This window comes from Saccostrea echinata, unplaced genomic scaffold (assembly GCF_033153115.1).
Source record: "Saccostrea echinata isolate AGI-Se365-2 ecotype Australia unplaced genomic scaffold, CSIRO_AGI_Sech_v1 ptg000030l, whole genome shotgun sequence".
In the NCBI taxonomy this organism is placed as follows: Eukaryota; Metazoa; Mollusca; class Bivalvia; order Ostreida; family Ostreidae; genus Saccostrea; species Saccostrea echinata.
In genome coordinates this window covers 19,454,647-19,479,272 of record NW_026889779.1, presented here as the reverse complement: position 1 = coordinate 19,479,272, position 24,626 = coordinate 19,454,647, and the positions used below count along the sequence as shown (strand labels likewise).

The 24,626-nt window shown below is 32.8% G+C and overlaps 1 protein-coding gene across 1 annotated transcript; it reads right to left on the bottom strand.

Annotated features, from left to right (window-relative positions):
* Nucleotides 1-5,107: 5,107 nt before the first annotated feature.
* On the bottom strand, nt 5,108-24,467 carry LOC133196504 (poly(A)-specific ribonuclease PNLDC1-like). The gene is made up of 22 exons (XM_061332383.1): nt 24,367-24,467; nt 21,746-21,797; nt 19,452-19,525; nt 19,323-19,353; nt 19,074-19,149; nt 18,672-18,719; nt 18,474-18,568; nt 17,593-17,693; nt 17,040-17,131; nt 16,474-16,544; nt 15,545-15,605; nt 15,294-15,363; nt 14,422-14,510; nt 13,340-13,395; nt 9,046-9,116; nt 8,459-8,512; nt 8,248-8,290; nt 7,682-7,781; nt 7,199-7,285; nt 6,844-6,932; nt 5,956-6,054; nt 5,108-5,388 (listed from the first exon to the last, which is right to left on the bottom strand). The coding sequence occupies exons 1-22, from the start codon at nt 24,440-24,442 to the stop codon at nt 5,319-5,321; spliced, it is 1,605 nt and encodes a 534-aa protein (XP_061188367.1). The 5' UTR covers nt 24,443-24,467; the 3' UTR covers nt 5,108-5,318.
* Between the last annotated feature and the right edge of the window lie 159 nt (nt 24,468-24,626).

Sequence of the window (24,626 nt, the reverse complement as noted above, 5' to 3'; positions counted from 1 at the left end):
GAAACACCAGCAATAAGTTATAACCATGCAAAGGTACCTACATGTAGCTATAGTGATCCAGGCGAAAATAAAATATCACGTAAACAAGTGTTTTTCTCGAATTTTAAATCTCATTAAATTGTGCCTTTAAAGGTTTCGGTTGCATTTGTCATACACACCAAAGGTAACGAATAGGTAATAGTTATCTTACTTGTTATTATGTTGGATTGTCTAAGAGGTTTGACAAAGACCGTAAAAAAAAAAACGAGAGGAAAATTCTTATTCATAGTAGAGATGAATAACAATATCGAAGTTGAACAGTGTGTGATCTAAATGTTTGTAAAGCTTTATGGTCATCAATAATGTAAAAATCTTTTCCCATGTCCTTATCTTTATAACACATAATTTCTTATTGATTTTAATGAGCAATTTATCCAAAACACAATTAAGCGTCTATTCAACAGTGTATTGATTCAGTTAAGCTAATTTCCTTACTAATTCCAATCAGCTTCGGCAAAAGTATTGGGGTTCGATCAAAGGGATTTTTTTTTAGTCATATCGTATGTAGTACAATATGCTGAATTTTTTTTTTTTTTTTTTGGTTGTTGTTTGAGCATACAAATCAAGGAAAACATGTATAAACTCTAAAACAAATTAAACATATGCTCAAACATTGTGATAAATATTTGATGATTGTCGTCCAACATCCATTCTTCAAATGCCGAGGAACCCTAAAGTGATCCAATAGATTTTTTGTACATTTGGGAAGATTTGATCAAATAATTTCTTACCAGCTTTATATATAAACAATCCAATAAGGAATAGCATTGTTCGATAACAGTATGAAGCGTATTAGTAGCATATAAAGAAAAAAAATGAAATATATGTACTAGTACCTTTAAATAAATTTGGAAGAAAAAAATCCGTCCAAAATTAGTGCTATCAATAATCTGGGCACGAGGAAAACATCGAATCACTTCTCATTTATACACTAGAAATCCATTACGTGGTGTTCGGTTGTAAGATGACTTTGAATATAAACCCCTTCGCTTGACTTCAAATAACCCTAATTTTTCAACACGTTCTTCCAATGCCTTGTTTTTGGTATGAAAAAGGGAATCGAAACAAACTTTGGTTATTATTTTCTTGCAATCTCCTCGAGCTCCTTAAGTAGTATTCCGCATCAATGGTAAGAGGTCCTCTTAGAGTATAGAAGGTGTCACCGCAGATTTTCGCAGTGCTTTAAACTTTAAATCCTTTGTTTCAGAGAAAAAAGAGAGAAATTGTTATCCGTGACAATATTATTCTTCTACCAGGTTATTCTTGCAAATAGATTTGATACCGAAAAGTCATCAAATAAAATGAAATACAGGAAAGCCAAGTTATATTAATTTGTTTGTTTAATGTTATGTGCGAACGTGGTCGATATTATACCCTAATGCGTTTCTTTAGAAATAAGCCAGAACAAAGGAGATTATAAACAAATTTTGGTTACTTTTACTCCTTTTAAATCGGCCAAAAATGCATCAAAATATCACAATGGATCTCTAATTGAACACCTCCAGAGAGGATTTGACAATGGGAGTCTAGTGAATCGATTAAAATATTGCAAAATTGAAGGACATTCATTTGCGACACGGAATTTTGACTTTTGACAAGGGAGAACAAAGAATTTTTTTCTCGAAAGTTTTCACACTCAATTTATGCTTCAAACGGAATTTCGTAACAAAATTCTTTCCCATGACAATTCATATGATAAAATTTAAATCTTTAAACACTGAAAATGTATCTGATGATATCAGTTTGAAGGGATTTTTATCGTACTTTTATGCTTTTAGAAAAAGGACACTTTTCATTTTGATCATGTAACTGTTAACATATTTGGTCGTCTGGTGTGATTTACGACCTTTTAAAAATCTTTATAGCTTAGACAAATAGCAATTCTTATAAGTGTCCCCGCCGCCCCCTTGAGGTTCAAATCGTTCTTTTTTGGGAAGAGAAAATATTGAACTGCAAAGCACTTGAAAGTTAATGTACAGAAACCTTGACGTCAAGCAAAGCATAGATGAGTATATATAAACTAACAGACGATGAAGAAAGAATATATATCTATAAAAACATCATGCACTTGTGTATAATGTTTGATTACTATATACATGCACGAGTATGTACACACGTAAATTATTTCTTCACTCATGAATCCCCGTATATTTTCTTTGTCCAGTTTTTTTGGTGGGGTTGAGATATACTTGTATATATTCAGTTTAGAAAGTTTACTTTTTATACTATGAAATTTATAATCTAATACTTAGTTCATAAAATAATATAATATCGCTCTGTCCAGCTCAAGAATCAATTGACTGGTAGAAAGTGCGAAAAGCCCGTCCCTTTAACGTAAGTCGTCACAGAAAGAAATGAGTTTTCTTTAATTTAAAATGCATTTCTTTTTAAACGATATTTCCGTTACCCGTATTCCATTTTGAGCTGTAATAAAAAAAGTCAACCTCATGAATGTTCGTCTAATGCAACAAAAAAATCTACAGGTACATGTAGTTGTATTGTATAAGAGCTTCAGAAACAGGATTCCTTTGTACCAGAGAAAGGGGGCGGGGTGTTACGGAAAAATCGAAATGAATAAAAAATGTCAAATAACAAATCCTTTGTGCATAAAAATGGTCGTTTGGAAGCATCTGCCACCGGGGCCATAAAACCTAGTCGATTTCACTTTTGTCTCACTTTCCTACTATTAATTCCTTCGTAAAAGTGGGACCGAGACCAAAAGTGAGCTCGTCGAAGTTTTACAGCCCCTGATCCAGAAATGTATGAATATAAACCGTGAAATGCCGTAATTTAAAATTAAACTGATATCTGATTTGTAAATAAATTCCATATTCAACTATACAAAACATTGAATATCTTCTGTTTATAAATTATAACAATGTTACAGATATTCCAATTTTCCAGAGCCAATATTTTTTATAGAAATATTACAAGTTCTTCAGTAGACTTTCAATGGGTATGACATGCTTAATGCTTATACTCGCGTCACATCGAAAAGTCGGTGAGCTCGCATTATAGATCAGGTAGAAAAGGTAGATAATCTAGTTACATCGATGCATACAGCGTTTTCTACAAGAGTCTGCATGTCACCATATTTTACGTCAGCAACACCCATAAGTCTAAACGATTAGTGAAAAAAAAAACAACACTACTTCTAATCGTGGTTATAAACTACGTTGTAACTTGTAACACATTCTTACCTCTAGCGAGCCTAATTTTTTTTTTGGAATATTGATGCTTTCACTATGTTTCACTTTTTATAACTTTCCTCTAATTACTACACTTGCCTGGCATTTTAGAACCAAAGAAATATCTGATTCGCTGAAATGATATAATTTCGAGCTGACAGTACGACTTGAGTGTGCCTTACGTAAAAAATAAAATCAACACGCCTTTAATTACGTTCTGAGAGATCTTGTCTATGTATTATCTAAAATTTTGCCTATGTGGTAAACGACTTTTAAACAATTCAGAACAAATAAACATCAACCCGAGCGTGTCTAAACGTTTGAAAATAAGCAAAAGTAATCAAAGCTATTTCACAAATATTTAAAAACGGCCACTGTAGAGGTAATTTTAATTTTTCCTGTAATTACCTATCGGCACATTATAACGTGTCAATATTAGCAATGTAAATTTCTCTTCCTAAATCCTTTAACACTTGGATGAAATAAGTTAATTACTTTATAGCAATGACATCTACAAGTAGACCAAAAATTAGAAATGGGATTAATGTTGGAAATCAAAAGCTATTTTCTTGCTGAAATTTAAAATTCAAATTACTTTTCTTTAATACCCTGTCCATTTTTATTGATTTTTCTGTATCCCCTTAATTTTGTTTCCTAGTTTCCACTCTAACTCACGTGATTGATAATTTTTTTAGCTTTTTGTTTCTGGTTTGCTGCTTGCCTCTAATTTCGTATCAAGTTTTCTTTTTTCTTTATTTTTTTTTTTTGGGGGGGGGGGGGTCAGGGGGAGTAGGGTGTCACATGAAATAACAATTATAGTTTTACTCTGTTCAAAAAATCAATTGAGTTCAAAATTCTTAAACCGTTTTCATATTTGTTTAGTTCTCAAATACGTCACAAAATGTTTTTCCTAATACATGGTCATATAATTATACCGGAGATTAAAATTGCCTAACCAAAAAATATTTACATATCATGTCAAATCTAGTTAATAGCTCTCGGAAAATTTGACTTCTTGACCTTTATACACCGGTCTTCTTACGACTGTCGACTTTAATATAGTCCTAAGAGTAACCAGAATGCATATACAAAAGTAATCAGGAATATAATCGATCCCCATCCGTGGTCAACTGTAAGTGGTGGTATACAAAAATAAAATAAGGCAGAATACCAACGATGAAAAAGATACCATGACAAGAAAAAAGGCATACAAGTAACATGTGACATGTATATGCCTCGCCTGCTTTGATGAATTGAAAAAAAAAGAATTCTAGAGATAACGTATATATTATGTACAAGTACATTTGTACATGTACACTGTATATGTTAAGTTTAAAAAATGGGAGATTTTTTTGGGAGGGATGGGGGCAAGGCACTTGTTTCTATAATTATTTTTTAAAATCTTTTTTAGTGTAATAATAACAGGTTATCATGTTATTAATATACTATGGGTTAAAGAATTTATTACAGAAACTACTGCGGGGGGGGGGGGGGGGGGGGGGGAGGCTGAAAATGCTACACTAGAATCGAATCAATTTCCTTTTTTTAAGCTTCCTGTTGTGTAATTTAAAATGTATCAAACTGTAAGAGAGAATTAAATAGAGGACCACACTTTTATAAGCTGACATTTGAATGTGCTTTTGTCAGATTTACATGTATAAATAACAAAAGATTTTTAGTTCATTGACCTTAGGTAAACACATTTTTGACACATTTCATATTCAACAGGAATTCCAAATCTTTCTATTCAGACATCAGTGTAACAAATGCAGAAAGGAACTCATTACTTAGTTACAACTAAACCTTGGATAATGACTGTGTCTTATTTATCCATAAAGAATTATGGAATTTTGTCATTTAAAGAAAAAAATATACAGCTGTGATGTTAAATAAAAATCTTTTATTTGAATGACATATGACAACAGGTGATGTAAACAAAAGAAATCAACAATGATGTTTGGCACTGTTCTCTCAGTCTAATAATATTTATCTTGTGTTTTGTAGTAATGGAAAATTTGATGCCATCAGATCCCAGCTTTGACTTCATGATCAGTGTTAATTAATCTAATACAACCTAGTATATCACAGATGTCATGTATTGTTCTTTCTATTGGACCACAGAGCTAGCAGACAAAGTCCCCCAGACAACACAACACCAGTCCTGAAAAAAAATCACAAATGTGTAGCATAGCAAAGAAAATGACCACAAATATCTGAAATGTTCTACGAATCATATTTTGTCAAATCTAAGAGAGTTATGCACTTGTTGGATGGTGTTTTAACTACTGAGAGGGAAATCTCTTGATGCATCATCCATGCAAGTATGGTCCCAGCTGGCTGTAAAGTCAGCTGCAGATGGGCCTGATCTTCAGACTTTAACTACTCACTCATCCAGAAAACATGGCTTAAGTACAGCTATGAAAACACTGTTTAGGATGCTCTGTATGCTTAGATGCATAATCTGTTTTACTTTGATCCAGGTACAGTTCATAATTACTTGAGAATATGACTGCCTTCAAAACTGTAATCTGGTCAATCAACTAAAAATAGGTAAGATGAATCCTAAGATGCTCTCCTCCAGTTAGAACATAAAGTTACTTATGAGTTGGACCTGTGAGCTTAAAGAGACTTCTTAATTATTTTCACAATCATATTTTCAAACTTTTGTTGTTTGAAATCTGAGCTACTGATTTATATCTAGTATATATAGTTAATGACCTTGACTTACCACAGTGCTGGTCTGATGTAAGGAGAGTGTCTCCATCTACTGTAATGCTGTACATACATTCTCTTGTCATTTCTATAATTCCTTACCAAGTCATTGGCACTGAAATCGAAATAAAATGCTGTTTATCCACACTGTGTACTGTAGCTGGATGATCAATGTGTCTACATTAACTACAAGTCTCTGACTAGACTGTAACTCTACTGGTGTGTACCGGTACTTAAAATAAAGAAAGATGTGTATTAGTGTAGTCTACTTGTGTACCAAGTCTTAATGAAATCAGACCAAACTGTAGGAGGAGAGGTGTTTGAAAGAATTTCAAAGAAATTTCTATTTTTAGCAACATGGCAACACCATGTGTCAATACCAAATGATGTATATCCTAGTATTGTCCACTTGTGTACCATGTCTTATTGAAATCAGACCAAAATCGTAGGAAGAGTAGTGTTTTGAAAGACTTTCAAAGAAATTTCTATTTCTATAACCAAATGGCAACACCATTTGTCAAAATCAAAAACAGTTAAATAGAATTATGTATCTTAGTAAAATTTACATTTGTACCAAGACTTATTGTAATTGGACCAAAACTATAGGAGGAGTAGAGTTTGAATGGATTTTTCTATTTTCAGTAACCATGGCGACACTGTATGTCGAAATAAAAAAATGATAAAGAAAATTATGTATCTTAATATAGTCTACTTTTGTACTAAATCTTACTGAAATTGGACTAAAACTGTAGAAGGAGTAGTGTTTTGAAAAATTGCTTATGGACAGACAGCTAGACACCTTACTAATGCATAAGCTCTTCTGGTCTCTGATCAATTAAGATGATAAAAATTAAATACATGTATTTGGCTTATTCTTACTATGTAAGTTCTCAGTAAGTCTTACCAGTATTTATTTCCTGTAGCCACTAGAGCCTTTGTATTATCTTGTAACCTAATGTCTACTGTACCGAACTTTGAAAACTCTCTGGCAAGCTAAAATGAGAGAGTAAAATGGTGGTGTCAAACAAGAGGCTGGAACTACATGTATAAGAAATTTATTCATATTTTTGTTAAGTTTTGTTCTTATGTACTGGAAAAATCCTTGTAATGAATACTTTTGATTTTGGTACCATAATGCATTTGACTGCATGCAGGCATATGTTTTTAGTTACCCTCTTTTGCTATCCCTTGGATTACAAGGCAAAATAATATCAATTTTCAAACAGAACTATAATTGTAACATATTGCTGATAGATTACCTTGTATGCATTCAATTGATAAGAGGAGGATTTTGATTGGACAAACACTAAAGGTCTCTGTGATTTAGATTCACTGCTCGCTAAATCCTACAGAATGGGAAAAAATCTTTTTAAAGTACCCAGTAATTTTACACATACAGTAGGTCAAAGGGTTGTATCTCCTAGAATGAATCAAACTAGAATTTATAATACATATAATCTAATTAGTGTGTAAAAAAAAAATGCTGATTTGAAAAGCAGTAAACCAGACTCAGCTAACATTATTTTCATGAATAGCAGCTTACACAAGCTACCAGGAACAAATGCAATACATGTATATGGAGTGATATTATGGTTATAATAAGGCAACTATTGTTATCCATCTTCAGAGAATGAATTTCAATACATAAATATACCAAAAATGTATGCATTCAGGATCAGATTTGTTTAATAGCAATTTTATAATTCATGTATCATAAATTCCAGGACCTCTTTAACACTTACTAGTTCATTGACACTAGCCCTGATTATGTTTACTTTGTTATGAAACCTCTTCATCACAGTCATATATCTTGTAAAGGTACAAGGAACAACCTCTGTAGACCTGAATGGAACCAAAAGTTAAACTGTAAATACACAGGAAATCAGCTACGTCAGTACATGTGATATCAACAATCATACAGTGAGTGTATTGGCACCACCTCTAAAACAATACTCTAAATTTACAGGAAGGAAATACCAGGTAATAAATTTGCAGAATAAGAGAATGAGGAAGTCGTTAAAAAAGAAAATACTTGTATATTCATAGGAATTTTCAAACATATAACAAATCAATTCAATGTTCAAATGTAGACTGCATCATACAATATACAGCAAAACACGCTTACATGTATAATGAAGTGCTAAGGACGAACAATTCTGCTTTGTTATAAAAGCAATTTGTTATATCCGATATGTTCAAAATATATTTCAAAGCCATGTTGAATGAAAATCACTGTGCTGTAAGCGTCAATTCATTATAAGTGTGTTTTACTGTACAAACATAGACTTCAAAGAACAAAGATACTTACGGTACACCATTAAAAGTCATTATATGACACAATCTTAGGAAACCTGAGAAACGGAAGAAAAGATATGCTTGAATTGTTTGTTATGTCACTATCAGCTATAATTCAAGTTAAAAATCTAATTTCTTAACAAAATGGTTTTTACTTTTATTCTATTTTAAACATTATAGAATGATAATAGCCAAATAAAACTTTGTAACTTTGTTATACTTACAGTAACCACACATATAAGCATCATATCCTGCCTCATGGGGAAGATATGTCTCATCTATAACAGAAACAAAAGTGCACAAACTACCTGCATGTGAAATCCTCTTAGTATCAAAAGATTTATTTAAAAACATTCAAAAATTTCTTGAAATCTATCAGGGCCACTTATTATAGCATACACAATATCTACAGTATCTGCATGGAAATCTAGTACCATTACTGTTGAGAAGGAATTCTTGCAACATTTTTGTTCACTGCTGAAGTTGTAAAATCTTATGCAATGTTGAACAGACATGAGACAAGAATTTCCTGATAGAATCTAAACATTTTATAATCGAGTTCCATGCCATAGAGGCATAATGCTTTGTCTCTCATCAATTTTTTTTTCATTACAGTTGAACATCAGTATCTTGAACACGGATATCTCAAATACAATGGATATATTTAAGCAATTGGAAATACCAAACACTTTTTCTTTAATTATTTTACCCTTAATATCTCGAATCCTTGGATATCTCATAGTTTTTTCATGATCCCATAGAATTCAAGCTAACAAGGATCGACTGTACTTCAAACATACACATCACTTACGATTATATCTCTCAAATTCCTCTCCATGTTCTATGACAGGTGAATGTATAACAAAGTGTTGGCCCTCTGGACTGAAAAACAAGACAAAGCCATTGAACATTTCCCAACATTGCCCAATCATGATGCTACTGATACTAGATACTAGAATTTATATCAAATGTGCTTCTGAGTATTTGTCATGACCTACTAAAGACACTTGATTTCACCTAAACCAAGTTTTAAATACTAATATGTGTGCATGTACATACATTTAGAAATACAGATGGGGCCATCATTAAAAATATCTTTGTTTCCCCTAACCCGACTCTAAATTCTCAAATTGGGTAGGTAGGTAGGTAAATAATTTTTTTTCTGACAACAGCTTTAAAACATACATTCTGAAATTTAATGGAATAATACCTTTATATAAGAAAAGTACAAAAGAAAGCGATTTAGAAACAGAATATCATACAAATGCCGTTTAAAAGCAATATTTAAGGTAAATTAATTCACAATTGTTATTCAGTTGAACTTGTGAAATATCTCAAGTCAGTGTAAATTTATTTAAGAGGCCATGTCAGTAAGCATTGAGCTTTCTATAAAAAAAGACAAGATTCTCAAATACGCAAAGACCGGACATCCGAGTATATTTTTTCAAACCTACTATCAGCTTCCAGTGCTTACACAAGCAATGTACTTTTTAGAAGGCCATGAGTTTTACAGTGTGGTTCTAGAGCATTTCATTTTGAAGTCCCGAAGTAAGGGGCTAATTCTAAGTCGCAGGTTCAAATCCCATTGAGAGACGTTGAGAACAGTCCTTCAAATGGGACTGTAAAAACTTAGGTCCAGTGTCACAGAATAGATGCTGGCACCAAAAAGATCCCTTAATGCTTAATGGCCAAAAGTGCCGAGTACTTCTAAATTTGGACCCTCCACTGGGGAAATGTTCAAAGTCGTAGTCCCAACAAATCTCAAAGGGATTTAAAGCAAAGAACAACCCATCTTCAAGGGCCTAATTAAAGAACCAGAAGTCTCTGATGAGACTGTAGCTCTACTGGTCTGTTTGTATAACAAAAGAAAAGTAGCACTTGGATTTGAAACATTGCAACATGCAACAATAAATAGAATTATGTATCTTAATGTAGTCTACTTTTGTGACAAGTTATTGAAATCAAATGAAAACTAGGAGTAGTAGCGTTTTGAAAGTATTTCACGGAAATTTCTATGTTTAGTACTGGTAACCATGACAACACCATTCACCCAAATAAAAAAAAAACAGAAATACATATTATGTATCATAGTGTATTCTAACTGTGTGCCAAATTAGATTGAAATCAGACCAAAATTGTAGGAGGAGTAACGTTTTAAAGGAATTTCACAGAAATTCCTATTTTTAGTAACCATGGCAACACCGTCCATCGAAATCAAAAACCGATGCACTAAATTATGTATCTTAGTGTAGTCTACTTGTGTGCCAAGTTATATTGAAATCGGACCAAAACTGTAGGAGGAGTAGCGTTTTAAAGAAATTTCACAGAAATTTCTATTTTTAGTAACCATGGGAACACCGTCCATCGAAATCAAAAAACCGATGCACTAAATTATGTATCTTAGTGTAGTCTACTTGTGTGCCAAGTTATATTGAAATCGGACCAAAACTGTAGGAGGAGTAGCGTTTTAAAGGAATTTCACAGAAATTTCTATTTTTAGTAACCATGGCAACACCATCTGTCGAAATCAAAAACCGATGCACTAAATTATGTATCTTAGTGTAGTCTACTTGTGTGCCAAGTTATATTGAATTCGGACCAAAACTGTAGGAGGAGTAGCGTTTTAAAGAAATTTCACAGAAATTTCTATTTTTAGTAACCGTGGCAACACCGTACATTGAAATCAAAAACCAATGCACTAAATTATGTATCTTAGTGTAGTCTACTTGTGTGCCAAGTTATATTGAATTCGGACCAAAACTGTAGGAGGAGTAGCGTTTTAAAGAAATTTCACAGAAATTTCTATTTTTAGTAACCATGGCAACACCGTCCATCGAAATCAAAAACCGATGCACTAAATTATGTATCTTAGTGTAGTCTACTTGTGTGCCAAGTTATATTGAAATCGGACCAAAACTGTAGGAGGAGTAGCGTTTTGAAAAATTGTTTACAGACAGACAGACAGACAGACAGACAGACGGACGGACGGACGACGGACACCTTACTATCGCATAAGCTCTTCTGGTCTCTGACCAGTAGAGCTAAAAATACACTGGACGTCTCAGGAAGCTGTATCATGATTTCAAAACTATTTGGAAAGAGTATATAAACACTATTTGATTGAACCAACCCATATCTAACCAGAAGTCTCTGATGAGACTGTAGCTCTACTGGTCTGTTTGTATAACAAAAGAAAAGTAGCACTTGGATTTGAAACATTGCAACATGCAACAATAAATAGAATTATGTATCTTAATGTAGTCTACTTTTGTGACAAGTTATATTGAAATCAAATGAAAACTAGGAGTAGTAGCGTTTTGAAAGTATTTCACGGAAATTTCTATTTTTAGTACCGGTAACCATGACAACACCATTCACCCAAATAAAAAAAACAGAAATACATATTATGTATCGTAGTGTATTCTAACTGTGTGCCAAATTAGATTGAAATCAGACCAAAATTGTAGGAGGAGTAACGTTTTAAAGGAATTTCACAGAAATTTCTATTTTTAGTAACCATGGCAACACTGTTCATCGAATTCAAAAACCAATGCAATAAATTATGTATCTTAGTATAGTCTTCTTGTATGCCTAATTATTTTAGAAGCAGACTAAAACTGTAGCAGGAGTAGTGTTTTAAAGGAATTTTACAGAAATTTCTATTTTTAGTAACCATGGCAACACCGTCCATCGAAATCAAAAACCGATGCTCTAAATTATGTATCTTAGTGTAGTCTACTTGTGTGCAAAGTTATATTGAAATCGGACCAAAACTGTAGGAGGAGTAGCGTTTTAAAGGAATTTCACAGAAATTTCTATTTTTAGTAACCATGGCAACACCGTCCATCGAAATCAAAAACCGATGCTCTAAATTATGTATCTTAGTGTAGTCTACTTGTGTGCCAAGTTATATTGAAATCGGACCAAAACTGTAGGAGGAGTAGCGTTTTAAAGGAATTTCACAGAAATTTCTATTTTTAGTAACCATGGCAACACCGTCCATCGAAATCAAAAACCGATGCTCTAAATTATGTATCTTAGTGTAGTCTACTTGTGTGCCAAGTTATATTGAAATTAGACCAAAACTGTAGGAGGAGTAGCGTTTTAAAGGAATTTCACAGAAATTTCTATTTTTAGTAACCATGGCAACACCGTCCATCGAAATCAAAAACCGATGCTCTAAATTATGTATCTTAGTGTAGTCTACTTGTGTGCCAAGTTATATTGAAATCGGACCAAAACTGTAGGAGGAGTAGCGTTTTAAAGGAATTTCACAGAAATTTCTATTTTTAGTAACCATGGCAACACCGTCCATCGAAATCAAAAACCGATGCACTAAATTATGTATCTTAGTTTAGTCTACTTGTGTGCCAAGTTATATTGAAATCGGACCAAAACTGTAGGAGGAGTAGCGTTTTAAAGGAATTTCACAGAAATTTCTATTTTTAGTAACCATGGCAACACCGTCCATCGAAATCAAAAACCGATGCACTAAATTATGTATCTTAGTGTAGTCTACTTGTGTGCAAAGTTATATTGAAATCGGACCAAAACTGTAGGAGGAGTAGCGTTTTGAAAAATTGTTTACAGACAGACGGACAGACAGACAGACAGACAGACAGACAGACAGACAGACGGACGGACGACGGACACCTTACTATCGCATAAGCTCTTCTGGTCTCTGACCAGTAGAGCTAAAAATGATACAATGCCATACACAATGTCATAATCACGAAGTTTAACCCATGAATAAAAGGCATGAAGAAAGGACGTCTGAAATAATTTCATCAGGGTGAAATATGCAGACATATAAATGATGAAATTGTTTTTTATAAAAGTTGGTAAACATTAAAAAAAATATTTGAATCATCTTATTTAAAAAATCTTTTAAGTCGGTGCGATTTCATTGGGTCGGTTGCATTAGGGGAAACAAAGGTATTTTTTATTTTGGCCTGGATATTTCACTTTGTAAGTAGTATAAAACTATAAGTAATATAAAACTTAATTTATATAAAACTATAAGTAATATAAAACTTAATTTATATAAAACTATAAGTAATATAAAACCAAATTTATATAAAACTAAAATGGAATGTTATACTTACCTGTTTAATACTTTGTATAGAAGTCCAAGAGATGAATTAAATTTCAAATCTAATTTCTGAAGAAGAAAAAAATATTCTGTTGACTAAAATGCAATTAAACCTGATATTGTTTCTTTATTTTTATTTTTTTTTTAATGTATGTAATCAGTTACATGTACCAGGTAATACATGTAAGACACCTGAGGTCATTGAGCATTCATCCATTTGATTTTGTATCAGACAAGGTAAAAAGGAACACTAGAGTAATATATATGTGCCAAGGTTGGTGACTAGACATATAATCATTCTAGAGTAAAGGAAAATGAGAAATTTTGCATCTAACACTCATGGAAACAGAGAGATGAGGGACAAATTTCAATTAAATGTTCATTTGTATCTTCTGCTCAAGTGAACTGTAAACACATTAATGTATAAATCACCTTAAAACTTCTCTTTTAAATGAAATATGACATTTCAGTCACCATTTCCCAACAAAAATGAAAATGGTTTTCTGTTTATTTTCTTAAATGACAATCGTTCTGGTTCAGCAATGGGATACATGTATCAGTAAATGGACTTTTAAATGCTTTTGAAAAATGTTTTTTTTTTTTTTTTAGTTGTTTAATGATATATAACATAAACTTTTTTCACAAATCAGCAATATTTCTCATAGATTTATATTCAAATAGGTATTACCCGAATAATATTTGCCAGGTAAAGTGGGAGAATTTTGATAGATTTTGTCACAATGTTAAAAATGTGTACAAAATTTTGTATAGAATTACATAGAAAACCACAAAAAGTCGCATATCTAAATACCAAAGAAAACTTACGATTTCTTTATATTTTAGGGATTTATTATTTAAGTCATTTCTCATCAAAATCAGTCCAAAAATATAATATTAATCAATCCATGCATCAAATTTTTGCTTGTGTTATGTATCCTCAACACTTCCCTCTATTTATCATTTTTTTAAGCTTTAGTTTTGAAAATCTCACTGACACTGTGAAATTGGAATATTGAGAGGCTTAAGTCTGATTCTTAAATTAGCAAGAATGCTCAAAACTTTGTTCAAGTGTCATAAGATGTATTAAATGCATACCATTCTTATCAGGTTAGTTGAAACATGTTTGGTGTCAATAATCAATGGAAACATCTTGTTAAGCTCTGTCTTGAAGTCTTTATAATGTGCTATAGGAGGAAAAAGGTACAATTTCAGTTTTAAAACAAGAGGCCCAAGGGCCTTAATGATCACCTGAATATAGTACAACCTTGTGAAGGATGCATGGAATGGTAAATTATTATATCAAAACAAAGAATTAACTGAAACTCATAAAGAAGAGAAATAGGATGGTCAGGTAACAACAAAATAGTTGGTCTGGTATTTAGCATATACTATATGATCGATAGAGCCCAGCCACCTGTCCCAAGGGCTACAAGACACCCAGAACTTTGGGCCATGAATTTCACATTCCTGGAGGAAGCACCCTTGCTCATCATATCTCTGCACATGTCTGCTTAATATACAGGGGGGAAAGAAGATATTTTTGAAGAATTTATGCATTTTTACCATATGATCAATAGAGCCCCAACCTAAGAATGTAACCCATGACCCTGGAGCCATGAATTTCATTATTCTGGTTAAAGACCAATTTTTTTTAATAATCATACCAACAGTTTGATGTCCTGGAAGAAAGAACAAGATATTTAAAGATTGTATTAATTTTAACTGTTTTTTAACACATCCCTCCTGCCCCTTGGGGGGATGAAATTCTTAATTTTTGTTCCATTTTACCCATAGATGTTATATACCAAATTTAGTCAAAAGTTCATGACTGATGCACAGCAACGAATGAAAACAAATTACAATATGTCACCTGAATGACTCAGGTGAGCTAATAATAATTGCACACAACATTTAATAGCTTAATATTGTATTAGTATTAGTATACATTAATCTATCCTCCAAAATACCTGGAAGTGGTTTGTGAAATTTATCATAAATCAGCAGCAGATCCATCAACATATTGTGTCCTAGCAGGGGCTGAAAAATAGCAAAGTAACATTTCACAGGAAAACATTTCAAGTAATGGGTTTCTAATTTTCTCCCTTTCCAGAAAAAAAATTATTTATGATTAATTAGTTATATACAACGTGGACAAGAAATATACATGTAATATAACCATTTTAGTGATGACAGGAAGTCATAAAATAGTTTTCCCAACCTTCTTATGTTCTAGTAAGACCAGAAACAACCTCCTGAATCCAAGCAGACTATTGGAAAGTCTAGAAGGAATAAAGAAAAAAAGTACATAAGCCAAAATAAAATATACAGAATTCAAACTTTTTTTTAGACATTGAATCCATATTGAAAGTTTCATGCTCTATTTTGTGTCAAAGTGGTCTTAAAATTATTATATTGTAAAGTATTGTCTAGCTGTTTTGATATCTTCCAATCGCATCATTTTGGGCCTTTCCGTCAGAGGTCAGAAAAAAAACCTCGAATGTATTAACATCCCTGGATGTTAAAAAATTTATGCAAGATGGAGTCACTTCCTATTTATTAAAGAGTTACAAGGTACTCCTGTAGTATATTTAAGGTAATATCTTTAAATTCAATAAAGTTGAGCTCCAGATAAGAGGTCTCCCTTCATTTATTTAAAAGTTTATGAAAAGGGGGGTTGTCAAGGATGCCTACATAACACAATCGAGGTTGTTTTTCCGCTTGTCAGCCCGAGAAGTTTCGATTGTGATGTCTTCCTGGCAAATATTCACATTTTAAATTTTCAAGAAACCTTACATAAAAATATTCATAAAAAAAAAAAATCCAACTCCTTTATGAGTTCACATTTAGGTCACACATCAGCAGATCTAGACACATTTTAATATACTTTACTGATATAATATCAATACATTTTATAGCCAATCAATTCATTAAGAAACTGTTTATGAATGTAGTCATATCAAAGGTAAATTTTATGGTTCCTTAAACTCTCTTCTTTTTACAAATGAAAGGGCAAAACTTTCTAAATTTGAAATAAATTCTATGAAAGCTTTTTAAATTGATCAGTACAATATTTAATATGGTTACATAGAGATTTACAAGAATTTCAAACTCCTTAGACATAGGCAGAACCATCTGCTTGTGACTTACTCTGAACTCTCTGATTTCTCTAAAGTCATCTTTTGTTCCTTTTCCTCTGGTGTAACTTTTGTTACCACAAGCTTTAAAATAAGTGGAATATGTGTTACATAGAAAAAGCTATGAGGGGAAAGAGAACATAGCATCAATATTATAAAAAGGATATTATCAGAAGACAGGGTTTATTGAATGCTAATGCCCCCACTCCCTTTTGGAAAATGATTTTTAAAACATTTCTCTTATAATTGTTTTTGGAACAAACTAAGCTTATTATTCAACTGTTTAAGTTCTCCAAGATATTGTTTGCTTAATTAAAAAAAAAATGGTGAGTTCCACAATGCACCAGAACCCACAAAAATGGTACCCAATAATAAAACTTTTTCTGGCTTTGGGAGGGAGCAACCCTCCCAGACCCCCCCCCCCCCCTCCCCGCCAAAAAAAAAACCTGGTGGTGGCCCTTTATAAAGACCTACTGAATCATGATGCCATGTTACAGTATAATACAATGTCAAGGAGAAATCTAAGATTTTCTAAGAGAGAGAGAGATAGAGAGAAAGAGTAAATCTATGTATAATTACATTTTTATCACCATCTGTTGATGTCCAGATGTCCTTGAATCTACTGCGGAGCTCATTTTGGAAAACATAGTTGTATTTAATCTTTCTTGCGCCTAGATAAGAAACAATCATCTTCATGTTAAGAATCATAATACATGTAACATACTTGCTTTTGGAAAAAGTAATAGCTTGGAGCAGTATTATATAAAAATCTTTATACTGTATCTGCCCCCCTCCCCCCATAAGTGGGCAAATTTAAAACTTGGCTACAATGAATTAGACACAGAGTTCTTGAACATTTTTGAAAATATGTATTTGGAAAGCCATCAGTAACATTCATTTTTATATACATGAACATGTATTTGTTATGCCTCCAACCTTTGATTTACATACCATAATCCAAATTAGGAAGATTAATATGCCTATCAATTAATATACATGTAATTCACTTTTTCCCATACATGTATTTAAAAAATTCTACTTTCTTCACTTTCCCTTTCAAAAATTCAATGAACTCTAATGAATCTTCAAAAGGCTTGAATGAGATAAAAATAATTTACGTAAAAAAAAATACCATCATATTTCAGAATAGTGTGTGAATCCCCAACCTCAGCTTTTGTGTGCCACTCAGCTACCTCAGAGCAAACATCCTGTACAAGGTTTTCATCAATGTCCCTGGAAACAGTGTGTATATACTATACTATATTCTAAAAGTTAATTTACACAATTCAATTCCCAAATCATAAAGTTTATAGCTACTAGCTAGGGTACATGTCATGAGCTTTGTGCATCTTGCCCCATTCATCCTTTTCAGTTATCTGTCAAATTATATTTTTAAAAAGACTTTGAAAATTTCATTGATTTTTTGTTAATGGTCACAGTGCAGAATGACCTTGTTTAACATCTGGTCTGAAAAAATATCAATGTCTTTGATGTCTCTGCAATGTTTCATGGTTTTCTTAATGAATTTTTTTATTTTCGTTTTTTATTCATTTCTTTTTTTGCCTTTTGAAATTGAAATAAAATATAAAAAGTGTATTGATCAAGCAAATACAGAATACTACGTCGTTTTGGGGGGTTAGTTTTCTTGTGTATATGAATAGAGTTTTCTTGTGTATATGAATAAATTTTACTTGAAAAAAAGTCAGTAAAATGTGTATTTTGATACAGTTAACCAGTAAATCAGTCGGAACATCTTCCAGTTAACCTATTAGCAAATCTGTATTTGATTGCCACCCCTATTAAATTATAAGCTAGGTTTCTTTTAGAAGATAATTATCCTTAAAGCAAACTTCTATATGAATGAACAGAGGGATGCAACACCTTAATAGACATCTTGTTTTCATATGGTTTACAAGCTACAGTGTATATGGTTTTGATCTTATTTCAGGTAAAGTCTGTGTTAACTGGCATAAGCTTGGGTCCTCAATTTACATTAAGGAGGAAACTCCTTACCTCTCCACTCCTGCAGTTATCTCCCTTCTCTTCAAGAATGCTTTGAGTTGTTTTTCTTGATCTTCATTCATAAATGATATGCCCTCATACACATACTTTATTAAAAAAAACTGTATTTAATACCTGAGAAATAATAGGATGCAGCTTTATTTGACATATAAAATAAAACATATGTATTTAAAAAAAGAAGTACCTCACCTTGTTAAAATCAAAATCATACCGTCTTTGGAATTCAAAACTTGATGCCTGAACCAAAAAAAGATAATATTTTCTAATGTACATGAATACTGATTCATACTTGATACAAATAAAGCACCTTAAAAAAATTTATGCATACAAGTACATACACTGCTTTTTTTTATTTATACAGTTACAAACATCACTTTTCTACTGAAATCAGAGTTTGTAAAATAAATGCAAATAATCTGCCAATTATATTATTATATGCAAGAAAAGACAATATATATAATTATATATATATATATATATATATATATATATATATATATATATATATATATATATATATATATATATATATATATATATATATATATATATATATATAGTGATTAACCATTGAGGTGTCTGATCACTTACCTGAACCATGAATCTGACATCAACAGGACCATAGGCAGCTGGAAACAGGTACATATTGTAAGTGTGGGCCACATACCTAGTCAATGGATAAAAACATCATACAAATATTTCTTATACAACATACCTAGTCAATGGATAAAAACATTGAAAAATATTTCTTACGGTTGTACTGTATGTACTTGTAAATATATATGTGTTAGGCTATCAACAAAATACAACTCTGTACACTGATTTACTTATAACTCCCACCTGTCATTTTTCTTTAAAAATGCTGAGATTCCTAAAAAGAAACCAAAATCATTTTTACTTAAATACTCAGAACACTATAAAACATGTACATTATAAAGTAGTAATGAGGGATAAGAACTGAACTTGTACCTATCTGACTGATTGTAAACTGTTTGGTACTCTCCCGAAGTTTGTTGTAACGATCCTCAATCGAGTCAAACAAGCTGAAAATCATCAATATTACAATATTAAATTAAGACAAATATTCTTTGTATTGATAAAAAAAAATCAAAATGACTTCAAAAGATTACTTTATAATTATTCTTATAGTAAAGAATAAAAAAACAAGAAGTCTGTGAGCCACTGCTCACTAATAATACCCCGCTCTGATGTGAATACACAAGTTCGGTATGGACAAATACAGTGATAATCAGGAAATTGACATCAGATTTGTTCCAAACGGATTTGTAAAAACTGAATCCCAACATATGGCATGCCTAAACAAAGATTGTGCTAAAATGTCAAGCATCTGCGATGAGTAAACAGAGAAAACTACGACCAATATTTGCTATGTATGGTACAGACAGACGCACGGATAAACCAGAAGCTGACATCGGATATGTACAAAAATGAATCCCACCATATGGCATGCCTAAAAAAAGAGTGTGTTAAAATTTCAAGCACCTGTGATGAGTAGTTGCTGAGAAAACTGCGACCAAAGTTTGTTATGTGTGGTACAGACAGACGCACGGATAAACAGGAAGTTGACATCGGATTAGTACAAAAATGAATCCCACCATATGGCATGCCTAAACAAAGACTGTGCTAATATTTCAAGCATCTGCGATGAGTAGTTGCTGAGAAAACCACAACCAAAATTTTTTATGTATGGTACGGACAGACGCATGGATAAACAGGAAGTTGACATCGGATTCGTACAAAAATGAATCCCATCATATGGCATGCCTAAACAAAGATTGTGCTAAAATTTCAAGCATCTGCAATGAGTAGTTCCTGAGAAAACTGCCACCAAAATTTGTTACGGACAGACAGACACACAGACAGACAGACAGACAGACGGATGGACAGACAGACAGACACACAAGTGTAAATCAGTATACCCCTCTCTCCTTCGGAGTGGGGGTATAAATATGTTCAAATCAAATGAATATTACATGTATAAGAAAAACATAGCTAATCAAAGGTTATGAAGCTCACTTCAATGAATGTTATCTATAGTAAAGCAAATCTCACACCAAATTTTTTCTAGTTAGTGCGAATCCTAAGATCAATATCCATGTGGGTCTGGTTTAAGTTGGACCTAAAGTAACTTGGGAATGGACCTGCTCCAAAAACTATGACCTGTTCCAGAAAATGTAGGCCAGATCCAGCATCCACCACACGTCTGAGTGTCCATTCCTATATACATATATGCATCATCCATGCAAGTTTAATCATAACAGGCCATATAGTTACAAAGCTACTCCAAAAACTTTAACCTGGTCACTCATCTAGAAAATATAGGTCAGATTCAGGATCCAAAGCAAGCCTGGTATTGTGCATCCTTAGATACATCATTGGTCCAGGTGGGGCTTATAGTTACTTTAATAGGAATAAACTTGCTCTAAAAACTTTTAACCTGGTCGATCATCTTGAAAATTTAAACCAGATTCAGCATCCGAAACAAGTCTGGCAGCGTCCATCCATAGATGCATCATCCATGCAAGATAGGTCTAGGTATGGCTTACAGTTACTTGGAAATGACTTGCTCCAAAAATTTTAACCTGGTCAATTATCTGGAAAATGTAGGTCAGATCCAGCATCTAAAGCAAGTCTGACAGTGTCCATTTCTATATGCATCATCCATGCAAGTTTGGTACAAGTAGGCCTTATAGATACTTGGGAATGGACCTTGCTCCTAAAACTTCAACCAGGATGCCAACGCCGATGCCGGGGTATGGCAAAAGCTATCTCGACTTCACTGAGGTGAGCTAAAAATCACTGATAAATAAAGTACCTTACTGAAGCTACTTGCTTTTATGCAATGTACTTCATACGTTTATATGATATAATAGTCCAATCCACACTTTGCAAAAGTTGTGTCCATTTGCGGGGTCAACAAAAAGGTCAAAAGGGAAAGAAACAACATTTCTCCTCTTTATACTGCCAAACATTTGGGCATGCTCCAATGAATCCACTTTGTTTAAATTCTTTTCTTTCAAAGTATGGGTAGCCCCATCCTCGGGCATTCAATTTACAAGAAGCAAATATTTTCTCCAGTCAAACGATAAAGTTACAAACCAGAAAACTACAAAGGCTACCAGAACTATGAGGATTCTATGGATTTTCCCCCAAAGATGGTGGCCAAAGGACATAACTTTTGAAAAGTGTGGCTTCAACTATTTAATATAATCAAAATACCAGTATATGAAATAAATTTATACCTATTCTTCGTTTCACCGCCCAAATTTAATCCTGTAAACTCTGTATCTATAGCTGAAAAAAAGATCAGACATGTTTGATGAGAAGAAATCCAAATTAGAAAATTTGATTCTGCAGTTGTTTAATTGAAGTATGATAATTTCAACATGAAATCACAAGTTCTACAATGTTTAAAAATCAAAAATTTATTGCCAGAGCTGAAATTATTTTGTCAGTGACTGTATGAAATGTAGACTACAATGAAAGGGGTGATTTGTGTACCGTATATACTCGCCTATAAGTCGGTCCGCCTATAAGTCGGTTCTATTTTTTAAGCTTCAATTAGAGGGATTGACCGGCTTAAATACCATTCTTTTTTATAACTCGCGTATAAGTCGGATAACGAGTTTTGGAGCCAAGTTTAACTCCCAAAAAACCGACTTATAGGCGAGTATATACGGTATTTTGATACATGACACAAACATCTGAGAGAAAAATCAAACAATCAAAACTGTTTATTGTATGACACTACATTAAAATAAGTTTCGAACTAAATTTATGCACTTCATGAAATACGCTGGCGTGAAGCGTTGTAGTTCATGTCTTCATGAATATTTAAAAAATTAAATTCATTCTGCAACAGTCGGGAGTTCAGGAATCAAGAATTCTGTAGTTAAGTATATTATATGTACATAACAATGTTGATATATTTATGTAATGATGTACAAATTCATCTTAACATATGTGCCTGAAAAGTATGGAGCAATTCTGTTCAGAGGTTTGAAGAATATATCTGATATATGATATGATATGATTCATGTAGATTTACTGCCTAATTTTCTGTTGCTTGCCATCAATAATGTAATGATCGATGTAGTACACTTTCATAGTCAAATTATATGTCATGCTTGGAAAATCTTAGAAAATATATAATGACAACTCCTTTCAGGGCTTTCAAAAAGATTAGAAACAGGTGGTACTTCTACAAAAGGAGGAGGTACCTTGTGGAAGTGATTTTAATTATGTATGTTATTGAATTTTTCTCAATTGAATATTTTGGCCGGTACATTCATGATTTCAGCTGGCTTAAAGTATAGGCTACTGGAAGTTTTTTTGTGATTGACAGCAATGGTCGAAATTAACATTGTAGAATTTTGTAGACTTTGATAAATTGTGTCATACCTGATTGTTTTAAGTTGTGTGTCTCAAATCTGTCTAAAACTGGTTTGGAATTGATAAAACTGAAGTGTTAAATGATATTTCTTTGAAAACAACTTAATTTGATATTTTTATTTTAATTAAAATGAGTTGGAAATGCTCATATGGGACAGACCATCCCATTTTCTATTTCAATGGACAACTCATCTACAAAATCATATATGGCACCACTGCCTTTATTACCAACTATCTGCATAGACAGTGTTTAGACATTGCTCACCCAATGGAAAAGACATTTCACACAGTCTAGAAATTGTTGTATGGAAAATTTGGAATTAAATACATTGAGTTATTATTTTACTTTGGGGCTAAATATTTATTAAATAAATAAGAAATCCTACATAGTGTTATATTCAATGTAATTTGGAATTACATGAATGGATCTTCGGTGTCCAACCCCCCAACCCCCCCCTCCCAACCCCCCATCCCTTTCCCCTGGAATTTCAGAGTTATTAAATTTCTACGTAAAATTTAAAGGAATAGATAGTTTTCATATGACGTATTTTCTCTCCGGGTTATTTCCCTTGGCCGCCATCTTGGGGGTCAACCTGGTAGTTTTTCCTCTTTGTCTTACCAAATCTAAGAGGATGTAGCAGAAATATTTGGGGGAGAATCTTTATAGAATAAAAATAATGAAATAAAGGAGGCTTTAACAAATGTATATTTTTCAGAAAAACAATGCTTCCTACCCCACAATAGCCAGTATAAAAGGTTAAAGTTGGTTGAATAATGAAGTAATATGAGCATGTTGCCCCCTAATATGGCGGCCAACGGGAAATAACTCTTGCTAATTTGGGTCTACTGAAAACTATCTATAAAAAAACTGACCTTAGACCCCCTGGGAAACAGACCCTACTTAAAATTGTAAAAAGAAGCATCTATCTGAGAAATTTTATTTAAAGTGTCTTCTAAACCCCCCCCCCCTCCCCCTCTCTGAAATAGGATCTTCATGTTAGGCAAGATGTTAAGTTTTTTTTTTTTTGCTTACTTGTAAAAGAATGTAAAAGACTGACATATGTTAGTTGATGCAGAACACCCCCCTCCCCCGAAAAAATCCTGGATCCGCCCCTGAATTAGATGCCTTCAGTTATTATTTTACTTTAGGGGTATACACTATATTACATAAACAAGGGGCAAAGGGTTTTTTTTTTAAACCAATTCTGTGATTCTGTCATACAACTTTGCACAACAGCCAGAAAGATGTATACAACGGACCACTGATTTGAAAATGAAAAGATCTTAAGAACCTCATTTGCCTAAAACAAAGTTTTTGATCGTACAAGCTTGAAGCCGATAAAAATCTGCACTACATCCAATGACTTGGCTACGTTCGAATTTCCTTGGTTAATCACTGTTAATTATACGCTGTTGTCATTTTGTAAACATTCCCACTGAATATATTTAAAAAATATAAATTAAGTCTTACCAATAAATTCAGATTTAGATATTGATTCACTTATTTTAGGTAAATATTCTTCAAAGTTGTGCTTATTAACCTCCATGCTTCCTTCACTGCCTTCGAGTGATCTCCCCCTTGCTACATTTTGCCATAAGCTGTTGAATCGAAAGTTTTGATTGGGTTTTCTAGAAAAAATAAACCAATCACACATCTTGAAATAAAATCGCTCAGAAATACCAGATTGTTTAACAATGGCGGAAAATATGAGCAAACTTTACAGTGCGATG

Bases quoted from the DNA above. Each gene is read 5' to 3' on its own strand.
- LOC133196504 (XM_061332383.1), bottom strand. From the start codon at position 24,442: ATGGAGGTTAATAAGCACAACTTTGAAGAATATTTACCTAAAATAAGT. The intron at 13,396-14,421 runs GTATGCATTTAA...TTTCTTCTTCAG, and splicing joins CAACTAACCTGATAAGAATG to AAATTAGATTTGAAATTTAA. The intron at 9,117-13,339 runs GTAAGTATAACA...CTTGTTTTTCAG, and splicing joins CTATACAAAGTATTAAACAG to TCCAGAGGGCCAACACTTTG.